General features: G+C 41.5%; 2 protein-coding genes across 2 annotated transcripts; both read right to left on the bottom strand.

Moving 5' to 3' along the window:
- Positions 1-8,859: 8,859 nt before the first annotated feature.
- LOC125535317 (uncharacterized) lies at positions 8,860-14,033 on the bottom strand. The gene is made up of 7 exons (XM_048698372.2): positions 13,529-14,033; positions 12,188-12,810; positions 10,818-12,010; positions 10,661-10,736; positions 10,267-10,568; positions 9,601-9,699; positions 8,860-9,495 (listed from the first exon to the last, which is right to left on the bottom strand). Exons 2-7 carry the CDS (start codon positions 12,732-12,734, stop codon positions 9,343-9,345), a joined length of 2,370 nt encoding a protein of 789 aa, XP_048554329.1. The 5' UTR covers positions 12,735-12,810; positions 13,529-14,033; the 3' UTR covers positions 8,860-9,342.
- Positions 14,034-22,205: 8,172 nt separating this feature from the next.
- On the bottom strand, positions 22,206-26,453 carry LOC125535318 (uncharacterized). The gene is made up of 7 exons (XM_048698373.2): positions 26,319-26,453; positions 25,038-25,694; positions 23,928-24,853; positions 23,771-23,846; positions 23,319-23,671; positions 22,721-22,819; positions 22,206-22,637 (listed from the first exon to the last, which is right to left on the bottom strand). Exons 2-7 carry the CDS (start codon positions 25,612-25,614, stop codon positions 22,485-22,487), a joined length of 2,184 nt encoding a protein of 727 aa, XP_048554330.1. The 5' UTR covers positions 25,615-25,694; positions 26,319-26,453; the 3' UTR covers positions 22,206-22,484.
- Between the last annotated feature and the right edge of the window lie 313 nt (positions 26,454-26,766).

Genomic DNA, 26,766 nt, shown 5'->3' with positions numbered 1-26,766 from the left:
TTATTTATTTGGAAAACATCATCCGTGAAGTTTCAGGACTTTTGAAGCTGTGCAGAATAGGTCTCTAATATTTGCTCATTTTCCAGCCAGAATCCCAGCTGTCGGCATTCTCCCTCTTTATGTAAACCTTATAAAATAAGAGAGAATAGGCATAAGTATTGTGACATAATGTGTAATGACAGCCCATAATGCAATAAATATTGATATAAAAGCATGATGCAAAATGGATGTATCAACCAGGACCGTGCGGAGCACAGTCGGCGGCAGCGCCGCCTCCTCATTGCCGAGGAGGACGAACGAGCCATGGGGGAGTGGCGCCGGCGCCACCCGGAGGACGTCGCGAACAAGCGCGCCTACTGGCCGGAGAGGACGGCAAGGCGCCGCGCGGAGCGATTGGACCGGCGTCGGTGGAAGGCACTGGCCATATCGCAGTGCGATATTGTTGAAGTAGGTGGGAAGTCGATCTTCACGTCAGACGATGAACGTTGGCACCACATATGGATCGATACCTCGGACAACACCACCGAGGATGAGGATGATGATGAAGACGACTCGGAGTAGTTCTAGCTGCACTAGTTGCACCGTTTATCTAGTTTATCTAATTTTTATGTAGTTGCACCGTAGTTTATCTAGTTGCACCGTAGTTCTGTTTTGTCTATCTATGTTATAACTATGTAACGATTATCTATGCTATGGAGAATTATGTATGTTTTTTATCTATGCACCGAAGTGTTTGTGTGAGAGCGCGCGCTGTGTATTTTAGCGCGTCTGCTGAAGCTATGCGCGGGCGCTGTATTTTACCGCGGCTGCTGGAGCCAGCACTGCCTGCCACGCCAAGCCAGACGATGGGCGTGCTGCAAATTAGTTTTTAGCGCGTCGCGTGTTAAGTGGCTGTTGGAGATGCTCTTACAAAGAGATTGACACGGTCAATTTGTGACGTGTATAAACACAAGCCGAGCGACGGCGGTGTGGTGGAGATCAGCGAGCGGAGAGGAGAGACGACCATAGTCCACACGAAATCTGATTGCTTCTACAACCATAGCCAGGTGTTCGCATACGTGGAGACGACCGAGCCGCTAAGTGTTTACAAGTGCTCGTCTTGAAAAGATATATAGCACCGCCAGTATATTATTGTGTCTACATGAGTATTTGCATCAATATGTTATATGTTACATGAGTATTGCACCGTAGTTTATCTATGCACCGTATTTTATGGATTCTTATCGTCAATTAATTTGGAAGCTAGGGTTTCTCTTGCCTCCCACCGGCGCCGCCGCCGGTCCGCCCCGTCTCCGGTGGCCTTAGGGCCATGGAGGTGGAGTGGATCTCGGCCCTTGCCGGTGGGAGGGCTTCGTTTTTAGATCTTTTTTCGAGTTTTGTTAGGGTTTGTGTCCTACTTAGGAAGGCAAGACGGCTGCGACTTCCTGAAGATAGAATAAAGGTCTCCCCGCCTAGCCTCCGTTTCGATGATGTGTCTAGCATCGCCGGTGAGCGTGTGGAGGTGTGTGTCCGGCGGATCTGTCTTTGGTGGATTTGCTCGGTGATGTAGACCGGACCTCGTGGCGAGATCTGATCCGTTGTTGCGGCCCGACCTTTCACGACACTCCACCTTCAGCAGTAGTAGCTTCTCGCCGCGCACGCCGATGTACGCGAAGTAGAGGGATTGAACCTTACGGTTCAGCACGAGAAAACCAATCTCGACGACGGTACTCACGCGCAAAACAATTTCCACGAAGAGAAATCGCAACATGGAGGTTTTCTAAAGCTTCCTCCGAAACTTAGGAATTTTTAGACAGCTTCCCCCAAAACTCGATACGGGTATTTACCCTAAGAACACATCGTGTCTATTCATAAATCATAACCTCATCTCTACTCTTAATGGAGCAGTTGGTGAATAGTCTCCACGGTTTATTGTTGCTGGTTTTTTTTCGTCTCTCCTCCCACCATCCCCTCCTACCCTGGTCCATCGGTTTATTTTTCTCTCCACTCTTTATTACAACTAGCACTTTCCTAACGTATAACAAATCACAGATCTAACTTCCTTAAATTATGCAAATCAATCGATTCCTTTTATTGGTTCAATTTGTCTTAGGAAACAAATAACAGATTTTCAGGAAACAAATAATATATTTTAATCTAACTTTGCTAACTTATCTAAATCAATCGATTTCTCTCATTAGTTAAATTTGTTTTAGGAAACAAATAACAGACACGTCACAAACTTTCCTCCTAATAAATAGTTTCTTAACATTTGCAAACTTTCCTAATCAGACACGTCACAAACGGGCAGGTACTGATATCACGTTACCAAACAATAAAACCCCATTTGCATAGAAATCAGTTCAAAATCCTAACTTTTCTAAAAAAATTGCTGGTTTATTTTTGCTGGGTTTTTTCGTCTCTCCTCCCACCACCCCTCCCACCCTGGTTCACCGGTTTATTTTTCTCTCCACTCTTTATTACAACCAGAACTTTCCTAACGTATAACAAATCACGGATCTAACTTCCTTAAATTATGCAAATCAATTGATTCCTTTTATTGGTTCAATTTGTCTTAGGAAACAAATAACAGATTTTCAGGAAACAAATAATATATTTTAATCTAACTTTCCTAACTTATCTAAATCAATCGATTTCTCTCATTAGTGAAATTTGTTTTAGGAAACAAATAACGGACACGTCACAAACTTTCCTCCCAATAAATAGATTCTTAACATTTGCAAACTTTCCTAATCAGACACGTCACAAACGGGTAGGTACTGATATCACGTTACCAAACAATAAAACCCCATTTGCATAGAAATCAGTTCAAAATCCTAACTTTCCTAAATTTTTACCTTTCCTTGATAACAGCCAATATTTCCTATGTTTTCCACCTATAGAAGGAAATCACCCCTCCATCGATATTAGCATTTTTTGGAATGAGATCTCCAGGTTATGATTTTTTTGCAATTCTTTTCAATTGTGACATCTCCTTCCGCTCCGGCTCCTTCTCGCATAAACACCTCCACCACAGCTAGTTGACGCCACCCCAGACCTCCTGCCTCTGCACACCTTCTCCGCCACCTCCTCCTCGTACTTCATTGACAATCCCTCCGCCATGTTTGTCCATGGCGGCGTCGAGGACATGGCGCAGCAGCATACCAGCGGTAGAGCAGCGCATAGCAGCAGGAAGCAGCACGCAACAGGCGAGGCAAGCGGCCGGCGTGGCTGAGGGGGCGGCCGGCAGAAGATGGTCGTGACAGGAGGGGCGCGAGGCAGGGGCATGACTGCGGGGCGAGCAAAGGGATAGGCGGCAGCAGACGGGGCGAGCGCAGCTAGCGAGAGTGTGGCGCGTGGCCAGGGTGTGCGTCGCGCGGGTCACAGTGGTGCGGTGGCTGCGGCGAGCGCGACGGCAGTGACGGGCACGATCGACGCGGTGTGGCACAGGCGGGGCATGGAGTGGGAGTGGCCCAGCGGGCGTGGAAGAAGAGCAGCAGGCTCGGGCATGGGCGCGCATAGGAGCGGGCATGTGCCACGGGGTCAATCCGAGGAGCTCGGTGGCTACCCCTGCAATGGCCATGGCGGACGGCGATTCTCGGCCACAGCGAAATACCTAACGAGAGCAAACGAGAGGGGAAACAGGGGAAAGGCAAGAGGAGATCACGGCGGTGTCAATGGCGCCATAGGGGAAGACAAGGGCGCTCGGGGCGGCGCGGATCGAACGGCAATGTTACGGTGGCCGAAGGTTAAGGAAGACGGCAGCGACGTCGATGCGGGGGTGCTGGACTTGATCTCGTTGGCGCAGACGAAGTAGCGGAGGAGTTCGGAGCTCCTCGACAAGCTCATAGCCTGCAGGGAGAGCAGTGGCTGTGTGGACGGGGTCGGTCATGGTGGCTGTGACGTCTGACTTCGTCCAGATCGACGGGATCGAGCGAGCGAGGAGGAGAAGTGGATCTGGAAGGGGGCGTCGAGGAGTGAGGCCATGGGGGGCAGGGGAGGTAGGGCGTCACCCTTATCCATTCCCCTTCAATGCGGGCGAGGTGGTCGGGCGGGAGCTCGGCTCTGTAGCGACGCGGCTCGGGGAAATATAAGTTGGGGTGGCAAATATAATACACATAATCCATATTGTTATGCACTAGCGCCTCTGCGTGTGAAATAGGTGGATTATGATCCCGTACCTAATAAGATGGATATGTGTGTGTTAGAGAGGGAGAGAGGGAGGGAGAGGGGGAGAGAGAGTGAGGAAGATAGAGGAAGAGAGTGTGTGAGAGAGAATTTGTTGGTAAAAAATGCCCTCAATGTCACTTGACATGTATGAGAATATTAAATGTAATATTAACATAACTGATATTGAACTCTTAAAGTTAATATGTCCCCGTTACAACGCACGGGCATTCTTTTAGTCTTTACAATGGCCGATCTATGGCTAATTATAGTAGTATAGCTGACCAAACCATGGTTTGGTCTAACACGCTAGCCACACCCCTAATTCAAGGAAAGCACAAACTTGACCTATCAAAACATACTAACCGACTTGATTTATCTAACCTGATCTAAGGAAACAAAAGCAACGACGACTTGTTTGATGGTGCGGCTTTTTGTGCTATGTGTAGGTGGACCCCCCATCCTGTTCCTTTTAAAGAAAGCAATTCTTCAATCTTCATAGTCGTCCACGAGTATACTCCTTGGTCGGGTGGCCGCACCTGATGGAAAACGACTTGGTCAGGACTCCGTACAGGACTACTCCCTCTATAAATTAATATAAAAGCGTTTAGATCATTATTTTAATATTTTAAACGCTTTTATATTAATTTACGGAGGGAGTAATATCTTACGGATGCACGTGGCCTTGTTTATCTCTGGACCAAACAAAAACTGATCAAATTTGCATGCAGATTCTTGCTCAATCCTAATTCTACACGCCATTGCTTGCATGCATGGATGACTTGGTAACATGTGTCTAGCTCGTTCCTTGACATGCACCTTCCTCCTCTTGTCAGTGCAATGCAAATTAGTAGTCTCACTTGTGATAATCGAGACAAAGTGTTCTGCATCTTCAGATGAAACAACAGTAACCTCGGTAGTGACAGAACACGTGGTCGTATCACTCGGGTCTCTTCGTCGTTCGTCTGTGTTCCTGTGTCTTCAGGTTGGATCCTTCTGATCTACACTCTTCATCGGCGGCGGTTATTGTTCTGGTGCGTTGGTTCTATGGGGTCTTAGCACGACGACTTTCCGACTGTCTACTACAACAAGGTTTGCCCGGCTCCGACGATGGAGGGCGATGACAGCGGCGTGCCTTCGGCTCGCTTCAGTGTTTGTAGTCGTCGCTAGGTGGTTTACGAATCTGGATGTAATTTTTATTATTTCTAATGTTTATTGTACTATCATGATTGAAGATGAATAGATTGAAAGTTTTTCTCGCAAAAAAAATTTTAATTTGGTCTGAGCATGCATTTGGGTAGATATCACCAAATATTCTGATTGACAAGTGTTGTCTTTCAGCTTTTACCTACGTTCATGGTTGAAGTAGTGCATTTAGCTTCGGCACGAACTTATTAGCTCGATGCCATTGTATCAAAGGAGAAATATTGTCAATTTTTTCCAGAGAAAAGGATAATACCATCTGTGCACATGAATTTAAGGATTTTTGAAACTTTTAAAATTATAACTTTGAGAAAACGAACTTCAAGAATTTTTGAACTTTTTCCTGAACAAAACTTCCGCCAGATTTGCAACAACGGCGGAGAGAATGCCTCTACGACAGGGATAAACATGGAGGGAAAAAAGAAGCCACAAGCTCGTTACCAGTCCCTAAGGGTTGACCTTCCGTCATCAATGCCACTACTTACGTACATCACCACCATCACCAGAAAAGGCTGGAAAAAAGACCACATTACGTCGATACCAACATGAAGACACACGAAGTCCCTATCCAGACCCGAAGGACCCGAGATGGCACAGACGTCGCCTACCAGATCCGAGAATGACCACTAATTGGGAGATTGGAGGAAACTTTTTCGTCCCCGCCTTTGCCACCACCAGAGTTAAAGCCATGGGCGGTCCGGCCCGGATATATGAAATTCAGGTGGGGAAATCTCCCCCCCCCCCCCCCCCCGGTGAAAAATTTCAAAAAGAAAAGAGTTAAAGCCATGGACAACCAAAAATCTAAGTATGGCGGAGTATTGAGCGCCCGCGGAAACAAGCTTTCATAGTTCCCCTCCCTCCAACTGTTGCTGGAGTAGGCATCGGCGATGAGGGGAACCATGGTGACGCCCAAATATGGGGTGTGTGCTTGCTCCTTTCGTTGGGTCTCATCTAGCGGCTGCAACTAGGGTTTTTTATGTCTAAGTTGATTGAGATTTTCTTAAATTCAAATCAACCCAGAAAAGAAATTGCAATTTTAATTCGGTGAGAAATGTAACTTGCAATTTTCCATACACATTTTTCCTAGAAAATTGTAACTTGCGCTTTTTACTAAACCAAAGTGCCACTTTTGAAAGTTGATTGGGACTATACAAAAATCTCATTTGTCTCATAATTAGGAAAACCGTTACACATATTCACCCATGTAATTGCTTCTCGTTAAATATGAAAAAATAACTTAGTTCTTCTGATCTCCTTTACATATTAATACCCATGCACCATTAGTTATCATCAATATTGTTAAGGACTAATTGGCTATGGTTAATTAGCGATAATTCATGTTTTCCCTCTAACCCTCGATGGTCACAATTTAGACCCGACAAGTCTACGAAGTGCCTTTTGAATTCAACGAACAAGTCAGAACGATTCTCTTATAGATAAAATACACAAGAAACAAGGTTGTGGCTGGTGACAAATATGATGGACAAGTCAAGATATGTGCTTTTTCCTTGTTGTTCTAGTGGATCTGACTACATGATAGTGATTGACGGGTGCATCCACTTAAGTACAACTTCAACACGTTGCATCAAAACATCAAAACGGAAACCTTAAATGTCTGCGGATACGTCTGGACGCGTACATGGAGAGTGCTAGGAGGAAAGGTCATCCAACCATGGTCACAAAATCCAGAGTGGGCCAAGTGAACCTAAAGAAAAAAAATATGTGCTCTGGTGACACGTGGTCCAACTAAAAGTGGGTTGGGCAGATGTTCGGACTCCCCCAAACCTCCCCAAAGTTTGATACCGATTTGTGCGACTCCCCCTACACCAGCTATAGCTTTTCCTTTCTCCCCTTTGATGAGGAGGCAATCTTTTTGCTACTTCCCGCTAAATCTCAACTGCATTGATCCTCTCATTGTTAAGCAACCATGCATGAAGGGGATTGAGGAGTGTACAGGGGCTTACCAATTGTAGTCGCTCTGATGAAACTATATGCTTCGAATTTGAAATATGTTGCCCAAATCATTACTCATAATTAAATATCAACAGCATCCATTCAAATATCATGACACTGATGTAAGCTTGGTAGATAAAAAAGGAATGTGCTATATTAGCATTGAAGTGTTGAAGACAAAAGGAGCTTGACTCCTTGGCTTTTCAACACTTTTTTTCTTGACCGGACCGTTTTTCATTTACTTGTTCACCCACTTCACACGATAGGAGTGTGCTACTCATACACTGAGATATTGGCAAAGGAAAAAAAAGGCAACAAACTTGTAATAAGCAATCATGCAACAAATTCATATAATGACTACACAGTTTGTGTGTGGCTTCACCACTGCCTACATAGGATGAATTCAAAAGCAAGAGTTGTAGGTACACCAAGTCATATATATCGTCTGCAAGAAAATGAATGTGACTGTGGCAACTTGTATCGGTTTTTGCAGAATGAATTAAAAGTTTCATTCCCATCAAAAAATAAAGAATGAAAAGTATCGTCTTTAAGCGCAACACATGGAAATACGACCACTGAACCCTAGTTTGGCAGGCTGGGTTGGCCAGGAATTCCAGAGATCGTCATCTTCTCCAAACCCAAAAGTACCCACATTATTTCATACACCTAGCTGACCTGGGCGACGAATAATGCAAAGAGCGAACCAGATTTGAGCCGGCCCATTAGCTAGCTCGGTGCTATATCAATCCTGGTTTTTGTAACCTGGAAGGTCTTGTTCAGCTTTTTACTGGTTTTGGGAACCTTTTAGAAGGTTTTAATCTATTTGTTCTATTTTATGTTGTTTCCTTCAAAAAAAAATTATTTTTCTCTATTTTTTGCAAAAAAAATGTTCCTGAAATTTAAAGTTTTTCACATTTCAAGAACTTTGTTGATTTTTTTAGAACTGTTCGTGTTTCTCGAATTTTGTTCTCATTATTTCAATATGTAAGAAATGTTTGGGATTTTCAAATTTTGGTCGACTTTTTAAGTGTATAAAGGATCACTTTTCATATAAATATTCATCTTAATAATTTTAAAAATTCCAAAAAAATATTCGTATTTTCAATAAAAATTAATCCCATTTTTATTATTAAATAAATGTTTTCCGATTTTCAAACAAAATGGTTTTAGGAAACGTGTCTCTAAGAAAATTCAAAAGAAATTTAGGATTTCAGAAAATGTTCTCGATTTTTTAAAAAAATATTTGTTTTCTATAGGACCAGAATAGAAAAACTAATTAAACCAACAAAACAGAGCAAATGTTTAAAACCAATAAAACGACAGGGGGGAATGGCAGTACGTTATTTTTCTTGTACCGTGGCCTGAAATGGGCCGGCCCAGTCGGACCTCCCTGCTCAGAAAAAAAAAGATTTCGTCCCCGATTCTACTGTAGCCTCCAGTGGGGCGTGCGGTAAATTTTGGCAGATGTTGCTTTGATCCCTGCCAATCACAGTAGACACATCAGTGTAGTCCAACTGGCAGTCTGCACAACCCTTAGGCTATGGATATACACATATGTACACCTGACAACTTCTGTCATAAAAAGAAGAAATGGTAATTCATAAACTGATCGAACTGAAATGTCATGGGTGACTACACCGACTCATCTAGCTAGATACAGTAGAACAGATTTAGTCATGGCTAAACCAGAGGAATCCACAAGCCCACATCGAGAAACAATCAGTTGTACAATCAAATCAACCGCAACATCAAATTGCAGCAAGTTGATTCTTGTCTAGAAACTACAACAAGTGGCATTCTGATGGAACAGTTTCAGAAGCCACTTCACATGCACTCTAAGCATCTAAACATACACTGCTAGAAGAAAAACAAGTATAGACACAATGACAGACATCAGCATTCCCCCGTTACTTGGTTCCCAACTCTAGGGCCATCCATCTCTCTCTGAACAAAAAAACCAGGGCCATCTTGTTTGATTCTTCATTATCAAAATCAACTTACTATGAAAGAATTGCCTGACGCTATCAGTCCAAATAATGTTCATAACTCGCCCTGGCATGCGGAAGGAGAGGTCTGTCCATCACTAAACACCTTAACAGAGCAGAGCGTTCCTCCAGCTTCATCCGCGAACGTTATCTTCCTACGTTTCCTCGGCACTTGTGGATGTGGAACAGCCTTCTTTCCCTCCAGCGTCTATAATTAGGATTTTAGTAGTGGTGAGCGGTGACACAAATGCAAGCTGAGAGTTCAGAGAACACTGCAGTACTATTAAACAAGCTTAAAAGCAGGAATACCAACCAATATTTTGCAAAAGCGGTTGCAATCCTTGTTCATTATAGACAACCATTTCCTTGTAGTTCTCTCGACATCTAATGCATCCTTGGATGCTGCTCTCATCTGTGAATGATAATCATAAGATATCAGTCAAGTATCTGACCAGATTGCTGTGAACTTCAAACAGCTCCTAATTCATGATCTGACAATATCTTAAGCTCTGGTAAGCCTAAACAAGTCCCGCCTAATTCCAAGGAAAGAAGGTAGACTTGCACTAATTAATGCACAGACAGGACAAAGCACATTTAAGTACACCAATAATTAATAAGGCATGTGATATTTTCAGTCCCAACAGATGGTTTACATCACAACCGCAAATGTAAATCAATAGTAATTCTGCTGTACAACAAGAAACTAACTTTGAACAAATCATAGCATCATAGTACTAGTAATGGAAGGAGCTTTAGCTTTATATTATGTGATATAAATAGAAGCAACTAACAGAAACAAAATTAGAGAAACGCAGAAAGACAAATCTGAAATGCAACTTTTTGTGCTCCAAAGCCAATATATGATTTAACTTCATTGAGCAACAATATTATCTACTTATTTTGTTGGATCATCAGTCGGTTGCACAGCAGTAAAATCAAATGAGTTCACAAGTATCTAGTACAATTAATAATGTCTCACCTCGGCAGTGTTAAAACTGGGAAGCAAAGAATGTGATTCCGATGACAAATTTGCGTCCACTAAACTTCTCATGTGCTTCAAGCTCCTGATAAGATTTGCTGCAATGTTCTCTATATCATGCATCTGCCTTTGTGAAAACTCAACAGCTTTCTCAGTGTCCAAAAGAACAGATGGACTTGTCATCTGAGGAGATGGAGATTCTGTTGACTTGACATCTCCTTTGCTTGTGGAGATAGAAGTTCTGCTCTTAAGTTTGCTGTCTGTGGTTAACATAGATTGGTCTTCAAGATTAATCTTTCTCTCTGAAAACAGCAATGGTAACATGAACAATAAGAAATACTATAAAATTAACTACTCTGCTAAAAAAACACTGCAGATAGCATAGATTGCTTACTCGTCCTTTGGACTCCACACAAATCGATATCAGCCCAAGCATTGCAAAACTTCTCCTGACAAGCTGGCGACATAGTCTGAAAAAAAAGGGTAGTGTAAAAGATGAGAAACTCGTTCACAACTATTCTTTGAAACATGATTAAAAGAGCTCTGCAGACCTTTCTCTTGGACAACAGTTTTTTTGGAGTATGAACTTCAATTGATCCTTCATCAATGGAAAAATCAGACGCCCTAGTTTGCCCATGAGTTCCCAGGCAGGATGGAGTTGAAATTGAAGCTTCAGCAGAAATTTCCTGTGTTTCTTCAAGATTAGAGGAGCTATCTGATATTGCACATCCAGTTTTGCCCATGTTAACACAAGCCTGGGATAACTCTTGTTGAACAACATATGCTTCTCTTGATTCTTGATCATTAACAGATCTACAAATGTCAACATTCATTGTACCACTTAGCTGATTCATATCCTTTGATGACTCATCCATGTTGGCGAGTAAGATGTGACCATCATGTGAAACATCTGCTACAGTTGGTGGGCTCAGAACCACAACAGTATCTGGAACTACAACAGAAGTTTTTGTTTCAAAACAATTCCGCTGCACATGATTATTCAGAGCATCATAAACTATATTTTCTAGCCGCCCATCTTGGGCGTCAAAATGGGCAGTATGAGCCAAATCAAGAGTTTTGTCATAAGCGAAATTGTAGCCTGTGGCTGCTTGCTCAACATTCATATGCAGTAATATATCCTTTGTTTTCACATCATGGCAGACCAGTGAATCTGATTGACCCTCCACCGGCATCTGCACAACCTCCTCAAGTGAAGTACAAATCTTGTCTGTGCTTCCACATGAATCAGGTTGCATGACTACCAATGTGCGCCTCATATATGTTTTAAACTCATAAATTGGAGAAGACTCTTCCACAGGTTTTATGCTTTCTGATGTATTGACTTGAACAACTTCTGGATACCTGTATTCATTGTTATCTGTCTGATCTTCACAAGAACGATTAACAGAAGACAACAGAAGTTCATTCCCAGCAGAAGACTTATTCACATCTGAATTACTTGTATCATCCAATGATTTATGATGGTTGCACACTTCATCAATGGGATCAAGTGAAGAAAAATTGTGATCCATCTTTTTTTGTTCCACATTGTCATGCAAATGCACTTCAGCGTCAGAAACATCCTGTTCAATTGCTTGGGTGATGGAACCAGGCTGCTGTCCACATCCATTATCTTCTATGGGAAACTGATGCAGCACAACAGATAAATGGTCACGGGTGTGAAACACTGTATTTTCCATTTCGGCACAGCAGATGTCCTCCCCAGGTATTTCTTCATTATGTTCTGCCAGTACAGAAAAAAAAAATGTAAGTTTTGATGCAAAAAGGATCCTCAAAAAGGTTTGCTTCAAGAAAAAAGTAATGGCTGAAAGACAGAAGTCATGTGGATTGATCTTCGATATTGAGATAACAAAGAACTGGAATATAAGGATTTTATTTTTGCTTGGGTAACAATACCCACCAATGGCAATTGTGCAGTGCTCTTGATCTACAGCTCTTGTTTCAAGCTTCACTGTCACTGGGTCATGGAGTGTTGACTCAAATAGGAAAGTTTGCACAGGACTGACTTCATCGCCCTTTGGCGATGTATCAACTGGTTTTGTAGCATGTGGAGAAGATGATGCATCCATCTTTCTGTTTGCTTTACAAGGTGGTATCTTTCCTTTGTTCTGTTTCAAAGCAATAAGAGGCTCATCAAGATCAACTTCCACATCTGATCTTTCATCCCCAAAATCCCCACACTGAGATTGATTCTTGGTGCCAGATTCTTCAGAAATAGTTTTTGGAGCCTTCTTATTCTTAGGTTTACGCCGAGCTCTGAGATCCTTGAGTTCTGAGGGTGAAGTTAAGGCAAATTCTTCAGAATCAATCATCTCGGTCTTGACAGGCTTTAAACTGGTGAAATCCACTTCGTAACTGTCGCTGTATATATCACTTAATACACGGGTCTTCTTGAATTTTGCAGGTCTTCTGAGGGTCGAATCTATTCTGTTAACCACGCAAGACATCGTGGCTAAATGACAGTCAACTGATTGAGCGCCTTATCTGTAGCAAAATCTATTCAGGGAAGCAATAAAAGGACCCCTGTAGACATTTAAAAAATAGGTGTTATAATCAAGTAAATGGTGCAGATAAGCATCAATATCTTCACTAGAAATGAAGCCATCTTTCAGAAACAGACACCATATTATAATATGGGATCCCTATATTCATGAAAGCATCTTCGAAGAATCACAATATGTGGCATTGCAATTAACTCGTGTATTCTTCATAACAGAGCAGAAGAAGAAAAAAGAGCTTGACACAAGATTAAAAAACAGAGCATATATATATATATATATATATATATATATATATATATATATAAGTGAAATCTTTTAATAAACAACTGTGCTTCCAGTAGGGGGGATGGATGAAGAACATTGAACAGGCAATTTGTATAGAGACGGAAAAAAATTGCAGCCTTTTACTGACGAAAATCACATCCCTGTGGTCGTCAAGAGAGAAAACCCTCAAATTTGTCATCAATCTTCAAGTACGATATAATCAGTAATAAAATTAATAACGAATCCCTCAACAAGCCCTGGCTCAGAGCTAAGAACTGCGCCTCCAGCGCCTGCTGTCAGTCTATAACCCTCTCATCGGCCTAGAACGCTACTAGCTCACAAAAATTACAGCTTTACAAGAGTCCTGGCCATGGCAGATTCAACACAACCCACACACAGATCTGCTACGTAGTATTCATTTCATCAGCTCGGATACCAGATGCGAAAATAAACACAGATCTAGACCCTGCAGGTACCTGAAGCCGCCCCAGCCCCTGGTAAATCGAGGAAAAGCCGCGGGAAGGTCGGTGTCGAACTCAAAGAGGGCGACCGGCCGCTCCGTCCGGGGAGGCGCTGACCTTGAGGTTGAGGACGGAGGGGCTGAAGAAGGACGGAGGGAGCGGCGGCGGCGAGCCCTGAAGCCGCCCTAGCCCCGGGTAAATCGAGGAAGAGCCGCGGCACGGCCGGCGTCGAACTCGAAGAGGGCGACCGCCCGCTCCGTCCGGGGAGGCGCCGGCCTTGAGGAGGGAGGGAAGGAGCGGCGGCGGCGGCGGGCGGGCAGAGATCTCGGTGCCGGAAGTGGAACCCTACTCTGCTTCTCGACTGTGGATATCGGCGTATGTATGAGGAGCGTGGAGAGGGGGAGGCGGCTTGGCGCGAAGGAGGGAAAGTTGGCGCCACGGTTGGCGTTGGTTGGCGGGAAGGGGAGCGAGATTTTGGGGTTGTAGCGGGACCAGTGTTTGGGCTTTGGACTCGACTTTGGATCCGGGACAACGAGAGGACGAGGAGAGACGCGGCGTGGAGAACGACGGTATCTTCAAGTCGATCAACTTTACAAGAACATCCTTATGAAGATTAATAATTACAGATAGATCATTGGAGAATATATTTTTTGCGGGTAAAGATCATTGGAGAAACCGACGACGGCTCCCTCCTAGGCTGGCCGGCATCGCGCCGTGAGAAAAATTCAATGGGCCCTCTGGATCTCCGAGACACCACCGCGGTAAGGGAAACGGTTTTGACGCAACGTATGAAAGCCGTCGGTCGGAGCCAGAAGACGTCGACAACAACCACGAGAAGAATGCGACAAAGAGTATTGGACGACCACCCCAGATCTGGCCTGGCGGTTTCAGTGAGATCTAACCTCACGGGCTCCCTAGTGATGCAGAAAACAGGTTGAACATCACCAGTCAAGTCGGAGAAGCAGAACGAGGCCCACGAAACGACGTCGTCTGCTCAGCCAAAAGACTTCGAAGTAGCCGCGTGACACGAAAACACAACCAGGTCCACCACTCCAGAAAAGCAGTGACCGAACAATCTCATACCCTCCTCTGCGATGTCGACGAGACCACCACCGACTAAGTGTACGAGGAGTTGGGAAAACTTTATTCTTAATCCACACGGCGCCGCCATCATCACTGCAATCTCATACTCTAGCCCTGAGAGAGTCTAACTACAACACGCACCACATATCATGGTCCCCCGTCCCACATTGGGAACGGGGCCCGCAACCACCACAAACGGAGTCGATGGTGGCACGGGCAAGGAGGGTGATGTGTTTACCCAGTTCATCAATTTGGAAATTGTTTGTCTTTTTTGAAGTTCACTCGGGATGATTGATTCTCCGGATAGAATTGCTGACCAATCAAAATCACAACAACCAAGCCGAGCTCCCATCTAGCTAAAACACGGGAATAGCAGTAGCTAGCAGCCTAGCGAAGAGGGAGTAACAAGCATATAACCACCACGACTGCAACATCATTAGCAATATAACACCATTTTTTGGCGAAAAACACCGCACACGACGTTAATTTTTCATATAAAACATTGACCGAGCGATAAACGCATTTCGGACACGATCATGACAATCTGGGCCCGCCTGACGTGGCAAGAATAAATGGTGTTGTCAAACGCCTGTTGAATTGGTTGCGGGGCCCACTAGTAAGCAGTCTCCTCCCTCCTTTTCTCTCTCTTTGATTAACTAGGTAGGGGAGTGTGCCTTGGCGCACATTGCCTAGTCCATCAACCATCATGCATGTTGGTCCAGCGTCCAAAACGATGGCAAATTCAAAATAACAAACTATGCATATAGATCACCAGGTTGCATATTTAATCATTCGGTAAAGTTTTTACACTCAAAGTTGCATGTTTAATCTCTCAGTTAAAGATCAAAATCATTAGTTGTAAACAATGTTTTTTGGGTACAGCCAGTAGTGGCATCTTAGAAGTAGTTACGCGGTTGTCTTCTAAGTTGCTACTAGTGGTTGTTCCAACTCTTTAAACATAACCATCTTTTCTTTTGTTGGTCATAGACTTTCATACCGTGAAATCAGCGAAACCGAAAACACATGGTATAGTTTGAAGCAAAGAAGCAACATAGGCATAGGTGGAGTAATAGTAGTAGATGCAGATGGATGTCGGTCTACTTATCTCGGACGTAATGCCTATATATTGATCATGTCGTTGTTATGCTCAATGAGAGAGATGCCTCTATGGATCAGCTGCTCAATACTAATTTGTTTACACACCGTTGCTATGCCAATGAGAGAGATGCCTCCAGCGAGCATTATGGTCCCCGAGTCCATTCACTCTATATTTACTAAAACCCTAAATATCCTTATTGCAATTTATTTATTATTATTTTCTTTTACATTTTATTTATCTATCACTGTCAGAATTAATCTTTGCAATTAACGAGTACAAGGGGTTGACAACTCTCTTGCCCGCGTTGGGTGCAAGTATTTTGTTTGTGTGTGTGCATGTGTTGTTAACGTTTTGTTTATGTGAGTCTCCTACTGGTTCCATAAATATTGATTCTTAACTGAGGAAAATACTATATGCTACTCCCTCTGTTTCAAAATAAGTGTCTCAAGCTTAGTACAAAGTTATTTTGAAACAAAGGGAGTACTATACTACATCATCCTTCCTCTTCAGGGAACCCAACACCTATCACAAATAGCAATGACCGGACTGGCTCAAGAAACCACCACGACAACAAGGGCAACCACGATGTGGAAGCCTAGCTCTCTTCCAAGGGGAGGTCCCCATCGTCATCTTCGATGATGAGGGTTAGCTTGTTTTTAGCTTACTAAGGACTTAGGTTTAACTGGCTACTACGGTTAAGCATATTCGTTTTACCTTTTACTAGCACACGCCGAACGTCCTATGTCTGTAAGGCACGAATAAAAAAATGACGAGTTGAAGGATTAAACTCACGCCCTCAAAGACCCGACCACGTGCTGCCAGCCACTCGAACAAACACGTTTTGCCAACCAATGGCGAGCGAGAGTATTTAAAAACATACTGTAGTGTTAGATTCAAAACATTTTTTGATTTTTTCCTGTTTTTTTTAATATTATGAATTGCCGAATATTCTTGGAAACATGAACATTTTTTGAAATTCTGAACCTTTTTTTTTGCAAATTTCATACATTTTTGGAAAAACACAAAAAAAAATTAGATATGAACATTTTTTAAAATTCATAAAAAGAATTTGAAACCTGAACCTCTTATAAAAACACGAACATTTTTTGAACATGTGAGATATTTTTGAAAAGGGAACATGTTTGAACATTCATAACAATTTTAGAAAATTTGTTTTTTAAAAGCGAATATTATTTTGATTTTGTGAACATTTCACTAAAATAATATTATTATTTTAATTTGGAACTTATTCAAAATGCAGTTTTTTGGAGAATCACGAACAATTTTGATGACACAATCAGTTTTGGAAAAATTCCCATTTTTAATTTTGATCAGATTAAATTTCCAAACGTTTTTCAAAATGGAAATAATTTTTTGTATTCCTGAACATTTTTGGAAAGTAAAAAAATGAAATTCCAAACGTTTTTTTAAGAATTTTGAATTTAAGAAAAAAGGTAAAAAAAACTTGAAAGTAAAAAGAAAAAAAGAAACCAGAAATAAAAAGCAAAATAGATAGAAAAAAGGAAAACGGGTCATCCCAGTTTATGGCGCTCTGTGCGAAGTTCCAACTATATATCACCACGTGCGGCAAATAGAGCTTTCCTAGACGCATGGGCAGGAAAAAGAGTGGACTGAGTTCGCTTGGCAACAGCGTGAGCGTACGAAATTCTGGACAGTCCGTCTTTTGTTTTCTAGGAGACAGATGTACAAAAAATTAGTATCACCTTGGATCGAAAAAATATATATATTCAACGGTGAACGGATAAAAAATCAGATAAACGCACCTTACTTTATTAGTAGGTATAGACATGTGTTGCAACCTAATCTTTAAGTATTGTTCTATTATGCAATGTGGTGTTCGGTTGCACTATTTGGTTCAATTATACGGTGTGGTGTTTAGTTGCACTGTTTGGTTCAATTATGCAATATGATGTTCACTTGTTGGGGTATAATTTTGCATTGCTAATTAAGTCATTATACATGTGAAAAATAAATCAAATTTGATTGTACTAAATACATGAGAAATATATACAATTGCTATATTTTTTGGGTGTTAAACATGCACGTTGTGATTACCTGGCCTTTTCAACTTGAATTTGTTAGGTCGGCAATGTGTTTATTCTTCATTAACCTATTTTTATTCATAGAGTGTCAATTCATACTTAACCTGATTAATATTTACCTTATGTAATTACATGGTAACATTGGGAGACACTTAGATTTAACATCGAGGTTTGCTCAGGGTCCTTTGGGTAATATAACAATATTGTGCAATTGCAATAAAATTTATAATATTTAGGTTTTAATAATTTGGTCTTGCATGTAGGTCCCAGTGTCAATGGTTTAGACCCATTGTTCAACCCGTTTTGCATATGAGAAAATGATATATCCATGAATATCAGTCAAGTCAAGAAACTCAGGAAAGATTGTTAAGAGAAAAACTAATGAGGAAAAACAACAAATTCTTTGTGTGCGTAATGAAGAAGACATGATGGTATTAACTGGCTTACCTTGTTTTTTTCCTTGCACACCATTTCAATATCTAGAAAATATATTTATAACTATCTTTGTTTTCAGTCCTTTGCAAAGCAGTTCACTAATGATTACATGTGGAACCACATATATGCTCAAGAAGTAAGGAATGTATTCATACAACACCCACGGTATAATATTAAAGTCTTCCTCAAAAGAGCGAAGGATTGGTTGGCTATCATCCACAGGCGTTGCCCTGAAGCAGGGTCACTGAAAACTACTAAAGCGGAAGGCGAATGTTAAGCCTTCGACATGTTGAAGGTCCTCGCAACTTTAGGGCAACGGTTGTGGATGATTGTCCTCCCATCCTTCATCCTCTTGAATAAGACTTCAATATTATATTGTGAGTGTTGTATGAATACCTTCCTTGCCTCTTGAGCATACATGTGGTTTTAGAGGTAATCATCCATGAACTACTTTAAAAAGGACTCAAAACAAATATACACATAAAATATATTTTCTAAATATTGAAATGGTATGCATGGGAAAAAATTAAGGTAAGACAGTTAGTACCGGAAAAATACACAGGAGCACCCGGGTGCTCCACCCCCTGCATGAAAACTAAATTAAAAAATACCATGAAAATTCAAAAAAATAATCTGAAATCTTGGGATCTCAAACTTGGATACCCAATCTACTCCCGTATGAAGTCTCATAGAAAAATACCAGAAAGTGTATCCGTGATGAAGAAATTACAGTTCTAACTAAAATCCATCCAAATAGTTTTTTCTATACATAGAGATTTTTTGTCTTTTTGCCACCGATATGTTTCCTAGTATTTTCTCATAAAATTTCACATGGAAGCAGATTGGACCCAGGTTTCATATCCCAAATCCCCACTTGTTGTTTTTAAAATTTCCCGGTATTCTTTTAAAACTTAATGTTCATATAGGGGTCTGGAGCACCCAAGTGCTACAAATCCTCTTCCAGTTACTGCCATCCTATAGTTGACTAATGTCTATATTGCGCACACAAATATTTGTTGTTGGTCCTCTCTAGTTTTTCATCCTAACAATCTTTCTGAGTTTTTTGATTTTCTAGCTCTATAATCACCTCGTTGTGTGTGTTTTGCTGCAAAAAAACAGGGACGAAGAAGAGTTAAAGTCGTGCATCGGTTCAAGATGGTGATTGTCAAAGCTTATCTTAAGGGTCAAGGGTGGGTGCCGACGACGCGATAGACTGCTGGTTGATGAGCTTCAATTGCTTGCGCTAATATGGATCTGATTCATTGTTGTGTGCTTGTTATTCTGCGTATGCGCTGAAGTCTGGCTTTTGCTTGGGCCTGTAATAGTGCTAGCCATAGATAGGTTATTAAGAATTGCATTCAGATTTGTTTTTGTTTTCGCAAGCTTTTGAGGTTTTTTTTTTCAAATTGAGGAGTATAGCTCCATGAAATTGATAAAAAAGATCCTACCATAGACAGGTGCATGTCGCAACGATAGTCATCAGTATGAAAGCTAACTGGTCCTATAACATAGCCAAACATTCGCCTACGTGGAGACAACAAAGATAAAATGTTTACATGTGTTGGTCTTTGAGGTATAACACTAGTATTCTTTCTACATGAGATTTTTGCTACTTTAGAATGCCAAGCTGTTTTACAGTACCCTCAATTCATTATGTCTAATCTATCTTTATGGATTCTTACACTCAACTAATTTGATCTAAGCAGGTGTGACCATTTTTTTTTTGATTGAGAAGCGTTGCCTTACAGCTTGTAGCTACTGTTGATTGAAGTGGTCGGCGCCCTTTGGCCCCTCAAGGGACCTATTTCCCCCGTTTTAGAAACTTCCATTTTTGGCACTTCCCATTTTCCATAACTTTCTATTTTTGGCACTTTCAGGCATTATAGTTTCCACTCTCATAAAATCATTCCCTAGTTTCATGATTGGAAATTTGGGTTTTTTTGAAAATTTTGAAATTATAAACTTTCAGAAATGAACTTCAAGAAATTTTGAACTTTTAAATTTTCTGAGCAAAACTTCCGTCAGATTTGCGAGACCGGCAAAGAGAACCCTCGTTACGATAGAGAGGGAGCATGAACAAAAAAGTTGAACATTTCAATTTTCTGAACAAAACTTCCGTGAGCTTTGCAACAACTGCGACAGGGGGATACCCATGAGGAGATAAAGAAGCCACAAGCTTGTCACTGCCGCAAAAGGTCGGGGAACATAACACAAGACCCCAAGGGATGGCCTTCCGCCACCGACGCCTCTATAGCTATGTGCAACACCACCAACACAAAAAGGCAGGAAGAAGACCACATTACCACAATACCAACACGAAGACACGCAAAGCCCCCGCCCAGATCCGAAGGACCCGACACGGTACAAACACCGACTACAAGATCCAACACCGATAGCCAAGAGAATGATTGCTCAATGGGAGATTTGTAGGAAAATTATTTCGTCCTGCCTTCCCCACCACTAGAGCTGATGTCATATACAACCAAAATTCTATCTAAGACACCTAGACTATTGTGCGACCGTGGAAACAAGCTTTCATGGTTCCCCTTCCTCACACTGTCGTCTAGGAAACTTTTTCGTCCTGCCTTCGCCACTACCAAAGCGTAAGTCATGGACAACCAAAATTCTAACTAAGATACCTAAACTATTGAGCGCCCACGAAAACAAGCTATCATGGTTCCCCTCCCGCATGGCGTCGTCGGAGCAGGCAACAGCGGTGAGGGAACCACAATGGCACTGAAATATGGGTGTGTGCTTGCTCCTCTCGTTGGGTCTCCTCTAGGTGCTACACATAGGGTTTGTTTATGTCCAGGTTGACTGTGGTTTTCTTACAGTCTTTTTTTTTGCGAATAATGGTTTTCTTAAATTCAAATCAACCCAGAAAAGAAAGTCCTATTTTAATTCAGTAAAAAATGCAACTTGCAATTTTTCATATACATTTCTAGAAAAATTGGAAGTTGCACTTTTATTACTAAACTAAAGTATCACTTTTCAAAGTTGATTGAGACCCAGAATCAAAAATCTCAGTCAACTCAGAATTAGGAAAATCCTTACACATATTCACCCATGTGATTGTTTTTTTGTTAAATATGAAAAAAATAACTTAGTATGTCTGTTTTCTTTCAAAAATTCACTTTGGCCCATAGGTGTATATGCACCCATTGTCTAAATACACATTTTAAGAAGTTAAAAAATTCGAGAAAAAACCCTGCGTGTAAATCCGGGCATTATATGTGCGTGCACCAAGTTTCGATGAAAAATGACATTTTTTTGTGGCTTGTGTAAAGAAAACAATTTTCGATGCTTGACTACTGCTATTCACGAGACATTTTTTTAATTTTTTTATACATGCCACAAAAAAAATGTTCTTTTTACCAAAAAAAATTGTGCAAACATAGGATGTCCGGATGTACACTCAGGATTTTTTCACGCTTTTTTAACATTTTGAAATGTGTCTTTATACATCTTTCATAATAGGTGTATCTACACCTAGGAGCCAAAACGTCACTCTTGCTTTCTTTTACATTTACATGGGTGAATAACTTACTACCCCTGCACAGTTAGTTATCATCAGCAATACTGTTAAGAATTAATTAACTCTCATCGCAAAAAAAAGAATTAATTAACTCTGGTTAATTAGCAATAACTCATGTTTTTCCCTCTAACCACTGGCTGTCACAATTTAGACTCCACAACTTTATGAAGTGCCTTTTGAATTCAACGAACCAGTCTGAAGAATACTTTTACAGATAAAGTATACAAGAAACAAGGTTACGGCCTGAGCAACCAGTATTTCTACTCTCAGCCCAAGACCACTCTTGTCGAATGATGAACGATTGACCCCCTGTATTACAGCAAACGGATGGTGAATTGCGCACCAGCTACAGCTTTTCCTTCTGCCCCTCTAATTGCTTGATCAAAAACAGTGTCATGGCTAACACAGAGGAATCCGCAAACATAGTGTCATGGCTAAAACAGAGGAATCCACATGGCTAAACAATCAGTTGTACAATGAAATCGCCAGAACAATCAAATTGCAGAAGTTGATTCTTGTCTACAAATTACAGCAAGTGGAGCTTTGATGGAACAGTTTCAGAAGCCACTTCATATGGACTCTAGCATCTAAACATACAATGGGAGGGAAACATTCCCCAGTTACTTGGTTCCTGACTAGGGCCATCCATCTCTCGTTCAAAAAAAATAAAAAACAGGGCCATCTTGTTTGATTCTTCATTGTCAAAAGTCAACTTATTATGACAAAATTGCCTGCTGCAATCAGCCCAAAAAATGTTTATAACTCACCCTCGCATGCAGAAGGAGAGGTCTGTACATCACTAAACACATTAACATAGCAGAGCGTTCCTCCAGCTTCATCCGCGAACGTTATCTTCCTACGTTTCCTCGGCAATTCTGGATGCAAAACAGCCTTCTTTCCTTCTAGTGTCTGTCATTAAGTTTTTAACAATGTAAGCTGAGAGTTCAGAAAACACTTCAATACTAAACAATCTTAAAAGCAGAGATACCAACCAATATTTTACAAAAGCGATTGCAATCTTTGTTCATTATTGTCAACCATTTCCTTGTAGTTCTCTCCACCTTTAATGCATCCTCGGATGCGGCTCTCATCTGTGAATGATAATCATAAGATATCAGTCAAATATCTGACCAGACTAGAGTTGGGCCTCATCTAATTCAGAGGGAAAAAGGTAGACTTGCGCTAATTAATGCACAGACAGGAGAAAGCACATACTAAGTAGGAGTAAATAAATAATTGATAAGGCATGTGATCTTTTCAGTTCAAACAGATGGTTTACATGAGAACCACAAATGTAAATCAATAGTAATTCTGCTGTACAAGAACAAACTAACTTTGTACAGATCATAGCGTCAAATTACTAGTAACAGAAGGAGCTTTAGCCTTATATTATGTACTATTATAAAGAGAAGCAGCTGACAGGGAAAAAACAGAGGAACGTATAAGACAAATCTTAAATACAGCTTTTTGTGCTCCAGAGTCAATATATGGTGTAACTTTATCAAACAACAATTTTGTGTTATTTTGTTGTTCAATCGGTTGCACAGCAGTAAAATCAAATGAGCTCAGTTATATTTAATAATGTCTCACCTCGGCAGTGTTAGAACTGGGAAGCAAAGAATGTGCTTCCGATGACAAATTTTCATCCACTAAACTTCTCATGTGCTTCAAGCTCCTGATAAGATTTGCTGCAATGCTCTCTATATCATGCATCTGCCTTTGTGAAAACTCAACAGCTTTCTCAGTGTCCAAAAGAACAGATGAACTTGTCAGCTGAGGAGATGGGGATTCTGTTGACTTAAGAATTCCTTTGCTTGTAAAGGAGATAGAAGTTCTGCTCTTAAGTTTCCTGTCTGTGGTTAACACAGATCGGTATTGCTTGTTTGTTGTCTGAGGTAATGCTTGATTACTTGCATCACAATCTTCAAGATTAATCTTTCTCTCTGAAATCGGCAGTGGTAACATGAACAATAAGAAATACTATAATAATTAGCCACTTTGCTGAAAAAACAAAAACACTACAGATGGCATAGATTGCTTACCAAGCCTTTGGACTCCACACAAATCGATACCAGCCAAAGCATTGCAAAACTTCTCCTGAGAACTTGGTGACATAATCTGAAGAAAATAAAAGGATAGTTTGATGAGAAAGTTGTTCACAACTATTCTTTGAAACTTGATTTAAAGAGCTGTGCAGACCTTTCTCTGGGACAACAGTTTTTTTGGAGTATGATCTTCAATTGATCCTTCGTCAATGAAAAAATCAGACGCCCTAGTTTGCCCATCAGAAATTTCTTGTGTTTCTTCAGGATTAGTGGAGCTATCTGATATTGCATGTCCAGTTTTGCCCATGTTAACACAAGCCTGGAATAACTTTTGTTGAACAACATATGCTTCTCTTGATTCTTGATCATTAACAGATCTACAAATGTCAGCATTCACTGTACCACTTAACTGATCCATATCCTTTGATGACCCCTCCATGTTGGCAAGTAAGAGGCAACCATCATGTGAAACATTTGCTGCAATTGGTGAGCTCAGAGTCACAACTGAATCAGGAACTCCAACAGAAGTTTTTGTTTCAAAACACTTCCGCTGCACATTATTATTCAGAGCACCATAAACTATATTTTCTAACCGCCCATCTTGAGTGTCAAAATTGGCAGTATGAGCCAAATCAAGAGTCCTATCAAAAGCAAAATTGTAGCCTGTGGCTGCTTGTTCAACATTCATATGCAGTAATATATCCTTTGTTTTCACACCATGGCAGACTAGTGAATCTAATTGACCCTCCACCGGCATCTGCATAACCTCCTCATGCAAACTGCAAACCCTGCCCGTGCTTCCACATGAATCAGGTTGCATGACCACCGATGTGCACCTCACATCTGTGTAATTAATTATATCATCTAAAGATTTCTGATGGTTGCTCACTTCATCAATGGGATCTAGTGAAGAAAAATTGTTATCAGTCTTTTTTTGTTCCACACCGTCATGCAAATGCGCTTTGGCGTCAGAAACATCTGGCTCAGTTGGTTGGGTGATGAAACCAGGCTGCTGCCCACATTCATTATCTTCGATGGGAAACTGAGGCAGCACAACAGATAAATGGTCACAGGTGTGTTCTGCAAGTACAGAACAAAAACAATATTTATCAATGTTTATGAAAAAGGGATCCAAAAAAGGCTTACTTTAAGAAAAAAAGTACTAGCTGAATGACAGAAGTCGCTGTGAGGATTGATCTTCAATATTGAGATAACAAAGAACTGGAATATAAGAATTGTATTTTGTTTGGCTAACAATACTCACCAATAGCAATTCTCGAGTGCTCTTGATCTACAGCTCTTCTTCCAAGCTTCTGTGTCACTAAGTCATGCAGTTTTGACTCGAATAGGGAAGTTTGTACAGGACTAATTTCATCTCTCTTTGTTGATGTATCTAGTTTTGTAGCATGTGGAGAAGATGATGCACCGGTCTTTCTTTTTGCCTTAGAAGGGGGTATCTTTTCTTTCTTCTGTTTCAAAGCAATAAGAGGCTCATCAAGATCAACTTCCTCATTCAATCTTTCAACCCCAGGACCCCCACACTGAGACTGATCCTTAGTGCCAGATCCTTGAGAAATAGTTTTTGGGGCCTTCTTATTCTTAACTTTAGACCGAGTTCTTTGATCCTTACGAGACACACTGCGAGAATCTTGTTCACCGGAGTTATCATCAACAGAAGCAACATTAATTTCTGAGGGTGAAGGAGAGGCAACTTCTTCAGAATAAATTATCTCAGTCTCGGAATCTTCTTCAGAATCATCATTGTATATTACACGGGTGTTCTTGCATCTTTCAGATCTTCTGAGAGTCGAAACTATTTTGTGGGCCAAATCTACAGACATTGTGGCCGAATGACAGTCTACAGATTGCGTGCCTTGTTTGTAGCCAAATCTACTCAGAGAAGTGAAGGTTAAAATGATCCCTGCAGACATGAAAAAACAGCTGTCATAATCAAGTAAATGTCGCGTATAAGCATCAACATCTTCACTAGAAATGATGTCATCTTTCAAAAACAGACACCGGATTATGATATTCATGCAAGCATCTTTTATGCCTGAAGAATCACAATATGTTTGAGAACATTGCAATTAGCTTGTGTGTTCTTCATAAGAGGGCAGCAGAAGAAAAAAGAGCTTGACACAAGATTAAAAAAAACAGAACATACAAGTGAAATCTTGTACTACTAATAAATTGTGCTTCCAGTGGGGGAGATGAATTGAGAACGTTGAACAGACAATTTGTATAGAGATGGGCAAATTGCAGCCTTTTATTACTGACAAAACCACATCCCGTGGTCGTGAAGAGGGACGCCCTCAAATTTGTTATCAATAATCACGAATTTCTCAACAAGCCCCCTGCTCTGAGCTAAGAACTGTGCCCCCAGCGCCTGCTGTCAGGCCTGGGATGCAAAAAATAAACAAGAGTCCTAGCCACGGTAGATTCAGAGTCAACGCAACGCACACACAGATCTACTAGTCCTACAATTCATTTCATCGGCCTGCCTGAGATGCGAAAAATAAACACAGATCTAGACCCTGCGGGGTACCTGAACCTGAAGAACCCCGGCCCCGGGTGAATCGAGGAAAAGGCCGCGGGAGTACGGCCGGTGTCGAACTCGAAGAGGGCGACCGCCCGCTCCGTCCGGGGAGGCGCTGACCTTGAGGAGGGATGGACTGAAAGACGGAGGGAGTGGCGGCGGCGAGCGGAGATCTCGGTGCCGGAAGTGGAACCCTACTCTGCTTGTCGACTCTGGATATCGGCGTATGTATGAGGAGGATGCTTGGCGCGGAGGGAGGCAGAGCGAGGGAAAGTTGGCGCGGAGGGAGGGTTTGGTGTTCGCTGGCGGGAAAGGGGAGCGAAATTTTGTGGCCGCTGGCGGCAGCGCCGCTTCGACTGGGTTTTTTCGACTTCGGCGGTGGAGAGAGAAGAGACGTGGTGGGAACTGGGAGAGCGCCCGCCGGGCTATAAGTTTTTTTTTTTTTAGAATAGCCAAC

This window comes from Triticum urartu, chromosome 2A (assembly GCF_056163025.1).
Source record: "Triticum urartu cultivar PI428250 chromosome 2A, HENAU_Tu73, whole genome shotgun sequence".
In the NCBI taxonomy this organism is placed as follows: Eukaryota; Viridiplantae; Streptophyta; class Magnoliopsida; order Poales; family Poaceae; genus Triticum; species Triticum urartu.
This window is presented reverse-complemented; position numbering and strand designations above follow the sequence as displayed.